Raw genomic sequence first — 8,912 nt, 5'->3', positions numbered from 1 at the left:
AAGACCACTTCACATTAGCCTTGTGTAAAGATAAAGGGACAGAGTAGAAAGACTCCTACATACCACGATAAACTAGCCTGGATTAACTCTAAAGTACCTTCCACTTCTAAATCTATGATCTACACTTCTAAATGTTCTGTTGCTCATCAGCTATGTAGTACTATGTAATTCATTTCAACCTCTAGGGTTCTATTTCTTTACCTGTAAAATGGTCTTTGAGCAAGATGATTTTTTTTTCTAAAATTCTATTTCTTTTTATCAGTTACTATACTGTAAGTGCTTACTATCTTCTCTGAAAGCTTCTTTTAAAAAGGCATTATTTTATTTTATAAGATGGCTGGAGTGCAATCCTTCCTGAAACCCAGCAGATGAAATTAAAGGTTTCTTTTTAAGTTTGGATTTGGGTTCCCTTCTTAAATCAGTCTGTTCATTGCTTCAATTCTTCACTTTGGTTGTAAAGATTGACTGAGGCAGAATGAAACTGAGTAGGAAGGGAGCCAAATGGAGAAAGTTTTTCCTTCAGAGAAATGAAGACATAGTGTCTAACTAAATACTACATTCATTAAACAAGAATGATTTCTGAGTGGTCATTTCAGTCAAAAGAGGGTCTGTCTTGGTAATCATCAAAGTTTGACAGGGTCATGAATGAATATCACACACAAGGCTGGAGTTCCAGTGGGCTTTTATTGAGATAAATGAACAAAATCAAGATTTTTGCCAACCATCTTTTCTGAACTTTATGAATGAGTGGAGACTCTCAGCTCCACATTCACGTACATACAATAACACATCACACCTCCCAACAAAAACACAGCCCCACTGGACTATTGGCCAATTAACAGAAAGCCAATTCTCCCCTCGCCCAAATGTTTTCAAATTTCTGTCCCCACTGTTTGCTTCTCAGTGGAACTGGTCCCTTGTGACTAGGGACACTGGATTTAAGTCTCCCATTTGAATTGAACAAAAAATAACAGCTTTTAATTTTTTTAGAAAAAAAATTATGTTCCAGTTTCATTTTAATAAAGGGAATAGTGACTGTTTTCTCCAGATACCCCTCCCCCACAATCATTGGTTAAAATACAGTAGCCTGTATCTTGATAACCCTACCCCTCCCCCCCACCCTTTCCCCACCCATATTGTCCACAGGTGAATTTAGATACACTTCTACTAGAATCTGCCAGCTAGAGATGAAGCAGATTCCATGTGCCAGGCTTGTTTTTTCTAGCCTCATGGGTCATCACTTCTTCAATAAACACACACTCCATCTAACAGATGAGCCTTTAGTTCTAGTTTACTAAAGAAAGATGCTTTAGCTCCCATGAACCAACACTGCTCTGGGGAGATGCTGGTTTAGTTGCTGGCTGAATTCACTTCTGGTCAGAGATTGCTAAAAAGTTGATAAAAGAGGAAAGAGACATTGAGGATGACAGAGTGGCAAATTAAACAAGGCTCAAATCACAAGGAAAATTTAATCATTCCATCTTGGTGCTGTTACCCATCTGTGAGGTAAACAGTGTGGTTGAGAAAAGTTGATGATGAGGCGACAAGCTGCTGAAGTGTTTCTAAATCCTTAGTGTAGACACCCTCCCTCCCACCCCTATTAAAACAAAAACAAATGAACAAAAAAAGTGACCAGAATGAGATGTTTTGATACCAACAGTTATACCAAGAGCTTTGTGCTGAGCAGTCTGGTTCTTACCCAAGCTTGATGGTGACATGCACAAAGCACACAGCAAAGGAAAGATGCTCCCATCTCATTCTGAACACAAATATTGATGACCAACCCACCCACTATCCCACTGGGGCCAACCCATATTGAACTTGGGACCAAATTGGAGATGAGAAACAAGTGTAGGTTTCTCTGTCCCTTTTTCCTCCCTCCCCAGGAAGATCAATTTAGACAAAATTTATTCTGTTTCAAAAGGGAAGAAGATTGTTTTTTTTTTTTAATGGGGATTTGGGAGGGAGGGGAAAATAAGGGCTGAGAGGCAGCAGAGTGTTTGTTTTATTTTCTATTACACCAGCTGCACCACCATAGGCCAAACCACCTGCTGGACCTGTGGTTTGACTTTTAAAAATAAGGACTTGTTCTAACCCAAATGAAACCAATGGAAAATGCTGACATTAATTAAAACCCCAAAAACAAAACACCCCAAAATTGGAATCTGAGAACATCCCCCAAAAGTTACAATGGTCCTTATTGCAAGGGGATTAAAATTAAAACAAAAACAAAACATTAGACCAGGTTTTAACCTAGCTCTTTAGAGCATCTTTCCATTTGCAATTCCTATTCGAAAGTCAAGAACCACAACCGGACAACAGTCTTAACAGAAAGCTGTCCAATAATGGTGCTCCAGACATTTTAAGTGCCACTCCTCATCAGAGGCTGAGCTTTAGTAATACTTTCAATTTTACGTCTGTGCTTCAAGAGGGATCCAATGGAGTACGGCATCAGGCTTACTGATCCTGGACCAGGCAGGGCAGTCCATGGCTGGCAGAGTGGGACTGTCCTGCTTGTTCATTCACACACAAACTGCTGCGAGATACAAAGTAATATTTACATTTGCTTCTCCATCTTTGTTGTATTAAATGATCCCTCTTGTCTCGCCACAAGAAAAAAAAAATGAGCTGCTTCAGTACAAGGGCAAGAATTTCAAATTTGGTCAAAATCTGTTACCTATAAACTCCCTCCCCCCCAAAAAAGTTATTTCCTAAATTATCGTTTACATTTAGTACCTAACATTGGTTGGACAGACAGACAGTATGTGGCTCATATAGCTCTAATTATTGTCTGAGTTTGTACTGTGCAATGCAGCTCTTGCTACAGTTGGAAAAGAATCATTGTTAAGTCTGATCAGGAGGCATGGGTCAGGTTTCTGATCAGTATAAACAACTTTGTTTAGAATAAAGTAAATAAGGGCAGAGTGAAAAAAAACAAACCATAAGAGCAATTCTTTTGTCCAAGTGACAAACATGGAAAAGTACACAGGATCTGATGGTAATATATTAAGGTTCTGAAAAAACAATGGATCCAGAAAAACTGCCTTAGGTGTGGGGGAGGTGTGAGGTGGTGGTTTGAAGATGCCTCCTGATCGACTAAAATATACTGGGCTAAAAAGGGAATTAAAAAAAAAAGAAAGAAAAACCCCCCAACAATAACAACAACAAAAAAAAAAAAACAACAAAAAAGTTTACTGGTTTTGATTCATCTCACTCCTTTTGCCTGGAGATCAGGCCAAACATCAAGCATGTTGGGAGGGGCACAATTTAAAGCAACACTATTGACCATAAAGCATTTGCCAGCAATATACAATGCAGAATGACAGACAGCAAATCATGCCAAAACATAGAGGATGGCAAGCAGCTTTCTGTAGCTCTGAAGTTAACAGGTCTCAGGGTTTGCCCATCTCTATGCAAAATCCATGTACCAAGGTGTTTTGGGGCAACAAATACATACAAGAAACAATCCACAGATCAGAAGCTCCAGAACTGTCAGTTTATATAAACTGGTATCTTCTAATATTCTGAAACTCAAACCTGTGCTTTACACATACTGCTCAACAATACTACCACCTGCTAGAGTGGTTACACTGCAAGGCAGATTTGTCTTTACCCCTCTTTTTCAGAGCATGTAATTAAATGGAATTTTTTGTTTTTTTGTCTTTTTTTTTTTTAAGAGGGGGAGGGAGGAATGTCAGAAAGCATCTCAAAAACATCTTGAGCTATACATTTTTGAAGCTTCCTTGCTCTTTCTGTAGGACTCCTCCACAGTACTGGGTAGAGCTGGTGGCAGCAAGTTATCAGTGAATACCCCTCATCACCCACCCTAGGGTCCCTTTCTCAACTTTGGGATTCCCCCATAGAGGCCTGCTTTCTACAGTAAGAGGCTGGAGTACTTTTTATAGTTTAGTGTTGCGAAAAACTGAGCCCCTCTCATCTTTAGCTGCTCCCATAATCAGTCTAATCCCCTTAATCCCAGCAACCTTCATAAAAAAAAAGTTATATATGAACCCAGAAAAAAACATATTTACAAAGTTTATACAAGTATACACATCCAATTTTCTATGGGACACGCTTTGCCACAGAGGAAAGAGGGTCAAGGCTCTGACATGTCTACACATCAAGTGCCATAACTACTAATGGAGGCTTATGTAAATCAGTCTTTAGTGTTCTGCTAAAGAGCACAAAGGCTTGTCATATGGCTCCTGCAATGATAGACTGCTCTTTCCTTCGGGAGCGATGATGTTGCACCTACTCAGCCCAGAATTTTTTACTTGGGTTTTTTTTTAAATACATGTATTTACAGTGCGGGTGAACTGCTGTTGCATATCAACTCCTCCGATGAAAAAAAACAAACAAAAAAACAAGTGTTTAACATTACCAATATGTTTCATTTCCCAGCCCTGGGCTTGAGTATTTGGGTGAATGAGGAGGGGAAAGGAAGGAGACTGACCTGAAACCAAAAAGGGATGGGGAGAGGAAAAAATAAAAAAAGCAAGAATTGCCATTGTTGATTCCTTGGGCTGTGTCTGAAAGATGATATTCTGAATGGTCTCATAGCATAAGGCACTTCGCACAAATAAGTAACAAGCTCTTTAGGCTTAAAAACGGATGAGAACCAGGGAGAAGTTGAAATGCACTCCTAGTCAACTGTTGGAGAATTTTGAAATAGTAGACAAGCTTGTGTTTATCAAGATTCTTCTCTTTTCAGGGTTTCTCCCCTCCTCTTCCTTTTTTTCCCCTCCTTCCCCTGCCTCCCAGAAGAAATTTTTTAAAACCAGCAGTTAGTGCAACTAATGTTCAGTCAGCACACAGTGCAAACAAGTGGAACAAAAAAGGTATATTCCTTCTTTTCAGCTTTTTTCTCCTCTCCGCCAGATTAAAAAGAAAAAAAAAGTCTGAGCTCTTTTTAAGTCTTCATAGTTCCAAAACGAAAAGAAGACGAAAAACCCACAAAGAGAAGAGCATTCCCAAAGAAACGATGTGTCACAGATCCAGATGGGCTTCTGTAGTTTGTCAAAGCCTAAGGAAAGGGGAAAAATAGGAAATTAATGCCCCCAAAAGATATGTAAAATAGGACCATAAAAACGTATCCTTAATTTTTAATGGAACAGTCCAAGTTCTCTCTAGCTATTTATGATCTAGTCAATGTGTTTTCTCTAGCAGCTCTCAATGAAATTTCTATCCCCTTAAGGCAATCTCCTCTTTTAGGATAAGGAGAAATTTTTGCTAGGCACCCCAAACAGATATTAGAAGGAACATGATTGTATTCATCCTTTTTAGCAACATTTTCCAAAGACATTTCAACACTGAGGGCAATCTATAGTAATTAAACCAAAAGAAAGATATCTTATAAATCAGAATGGGGCACAGTAGGAGGGAAGAATAAAGTTTTAAAATGTTGACAGCTAATTTAGGAGAAAAAAATTTTTTAGCCAGTTAACTATTTAAAAATCAGTCACAGCAATAAAACTCAATTCCTCTAAGTAAAAATGAGAGAACATGAAAGAGGCAGCAGGTAGTCACAGTAAGTTTCTAATTCATTTAATTTTCTTGTGATACAATAATAACCGGATTTTATCTGATTTGTTAATGCATTAAATACCAGCAGTCAGAAAATAAATGCTAGCAGCAGTGATAAAGTTAAAAAGGGGATTGCAGAATGTATACCTTTCACATCAAATTATCAAACAGCATTATATTTTTCCTTTGTCATTAGGGAATACATACTTGCCTATTATGTAACTTATCACACATGTATACTTAAAAAAAGATCAATGCTGTCCCGACAAAAGATATTTTATATAATTATATTTGTTGGGTATTATTTTAAAATACTGGTCTTATCCAACGAACAACTCTATTTTGATAAAGTGTTACTACACTGAGCAGGCTGCATGCAAGACCCGAGTTTACTGATCCCTACTGAGATCAGTCTCACTAGAGACATTAGAGTCTGCTTGCTGAACCTCTACCAGGCAGGAGGTTTACTACTGGAGTTTTATCTCTTTGTTTTGTTACGTATCATGGATGGGACAGAAGACTTTTCCTGGGGAAAATACAGAAGGATGTGTCTCCTTTCTATTTCTATTACTCTTCTGACTCAGAAATAAAGTCAAGTACTCACATGCTTGTTAAGGTTTCTCATCTTCTACAGGCTCACTGTGGTATTCTGCCACATACAGGCTCTTGTCAATGTTGCTTGGGATGGGTTTAATTTCGGTTCCCAGTTGCTCCTCAATACTTTTAAGATTGAATCGATCATCATATGTGATCAAATTGATGGCCAAACCAAGGTGACCAAAGCGACCTATCAAGAGAAAAAAGAAATTTAAAACTAGCATAAGGGATCAGATTATAGCTGCAGGTCTCTAAGTGCCAAGATCATGAATGATATTTGAATTTTATACCATTTTGAGTATATGAAACTATTTCTTGTTGGCTCACCTCAAGCACATCACCCTAAAATTTCAGATTTCATAGCTCAAAGTAAATTTTATTTTAAGTATTTCATATGACAAGATGGATGCTCAACTAAAAGTGGCCAAAATACACAGCTTTAAACAGTAAACAATTATCTGCTCAGTATTCCTATTTCTTATGGTTAAATTTTTATCTCAAGTAAGCATATGGCTAATTATAAGACAGTAGGAAACTTAAAGATCCATAAAAATAAGTAATTGATTAAATTCCTGGTATTTCATACCAAATAGGATTAAGTTATATCCAATTAATTATTTTTGATAGAAACTGTAACACTTTTCCCTCCCAACTTTAAATTTTCAAAAGAATCAGAAATTCCTATGATATATAGGCAAACCAAACTTAATTGAAGAGCATCCTTTTTCCATTCCCTTACCTGATCTGCCAATACGATGGAGATAGGTCTCTGCCAGCTTTGGAAAGTCGAAATTTATCACCACATTCACAGCTTGGATATCAATACCTCGGGTAAACAGATCTGAAAATGCAGATAGTTTCCTTAAGCTATTTAATTCAAGTATTATTTTTTATGTGACCTCATTCCATTTAAATTTACTCAAACACATCTTAACTGAAATAACATTATTCAAGGTTAGCAATGTACCTAACATGAATAACCTATTGCTTAATTCACTTCTCAGACCTTTGAAAATAGGCAGAAAAATAAGTTTGAGATAACTGTAAAAATATAAGCAATATTGATGAACTGTGAGCTAAGAAATGAAACTGATTAAGTTTATAACTGTGATGATATACTCCAAGGATAGGAATGACATCAGTATTCTCCCAGGTATAAAGGCTTTAAAACTTGCATTATCTTTGACTTCTGCCTCTTCCTCCAAAATGTATTACTCACCAAATCCTACTAATTTTTTCTTTGCATTATCTATCACCTGTCCATTTTTTCAATATATTTTATTTCCTTAAATATTTCCCAATTACATGTAAAATTTTTTAACATTCATTTTTAAAATTACAAATTCCAAAATTTCTTTCCCTCCTGCCCTTCCCCACACCCCTTGAGAAGGCAAGCAATATACTGAATATTCATGTAAAGTCCTACAAAACATAATTCCATATTAGCAATGTTGCAAAAGAAAACACATATGCACACACAAAAAACAAGAAAGAAAAGATTAAAAAGCATGCTTCAATATGCACTGAAAGTTCATTAGTTTTCTCTGGAGGTGGAGAGCATTTTTGATTATAGGTCCTTTGGAACTGTCTTAGACCACTATCTTGATCAGAGTAGTCTTTCACAGCTGATCATCTTTACAATATTGCTGTTACTGTGATTCTGCTCACTTCACTTTGCATTAGTTCATCTATATGTCTTTCCAGGTTTTTTCTGAAACCATCCTGCTTGCTCATTATATTTTTGGGGGAAGGGCAATTGGGGTTAAGTGACTTGCCTAAAATCACACGGCTAGTTTTTGTGTTAAGTGTCTGAAGCAGGATCCGAACCTAGGTCCTCCTGACTCCAGGGCCGGTGCTCTATTCACTGCGCCTCCTAGCTGCCCTGTGCTTGCTCATTATTTCTTAGATCACAAGAGTATTCCATCACAATCTTGTATTCCACAACTTGTTTATCTATTCTCCAATTGATAAGCATCCCCTCAAATTTCCAACTCTTTGACACCACAAAAGAGCTGCCATAAATATTTCTGTACAAATAGGTCCTTTTCCCCTTTCTTTAATCTCTTGGGACAAGGATCTAGCAGTGGTATCACTGGTCAAAGGTATACAGTTTCATAGCCCTTTGCACATAGTTCCAAATTGTTCTAGAGAATGGTTGTGGGCTACTTAACTCTACCCACAGTATATTAGTGTTTCTATTTATTCACATCCCCTCCAACATTTGTCATTTTCCTTTTCTATCATATTAGCCAATCTGTGAGAGCTGGTACCTCAAAATCATTTTAATTTATATTTCTCTAATCAATAATGATTTAGACCATTTTTTTCATGTGACTTATTGATAGCTTTGATTTTTTTTCCCGAAAATTGCCTGTTCATATCCTTTTGGCCATTTATCAACTGAGGACTGGCTCGTATTTTTATAAATTTGGCTAAGTTCCCTATATATTTGAGAAATAAGGGCCTTTATTTTAAAGCAATTTCCTGTTTTCCTTCTCTTTTTGGTTGTATTAATTTTATTTGTGCAAACTTTTAATTTCATGTGAACTATCCATTTTACTTCCCGTGATCCTATCTCATTTGGTCATAAACTTTTCCCTTATCTATATATCTGACAGGTAAATTTTTCCATGTTCCCCTAATTTACTTATGTTATCACTCTTTATGTTTAAATCATTTATCCATTTGACTATATTTTGTTATATATATGGTGTGAGATATTGGTCTATTTCCAGTTTTCCCAGCAATTTTTGTCAAATAGTGAGTTCTTTCTCCAAAACCCGGAATGCTTA

The 8,912-nt window shown here is 36.9% G+C and overlaps 1 protein-coding gene across 4 annotated transcripts in view; it reads right to left on the bottom strand.

The window, feature by feature from the left end:
• Positions 1-665: 665 nt before the first annotated feature.
• Positions 666-8,912, bottom strand: part of DDX6 (DEAD-box helicase 6) — a 43,787-nt gene continuing 35,540 nt past the window's right edge. For all 4 annotated transcript variants that reach the window (XM_069066643.1, XM_069066642.1, XM_069066640.1 and 1 more), the window contains exons 12-14: positions 6,860-6,961; positions 6,128-6,310; positions 666-5,023 (exon numbers count right to left, since the gene is read on the bottom strand). In XM_069066643.1, the coding sequence (XP_068922744.1) occupies positions 6,135-6,310; positions 6,860-6,961 (278 nt within the window). In that variant the 3' untranslated portion in view covers positions 666-5,023; positions 6,128-6,134. The remainder of the gene's footprint in view (positions 5,024-6,127; positions 6,311-6,859; positions 6,962-8,912) is intronic.

Source organism: Petaurus breviceps, unplaced genomic scaffold, assembly GCF_028583685.1.
Source record: "Petaurus breviceps papuanus isolate PSGF00001 unplaced genomic scaffold, PetGlider_PUasm1.0 90723, whole genome shotgun sequence".
NCBI lineage: Eukaryota > Metazoa > Chordata > Mammalia > Diprotodontia > Petauridae > Petaurus > Petaurus breviceps.
Note: the sequence above shows the minus strand (reverse complement) of the source record. Positions and strands in the feature narration are given on the sequence as shown.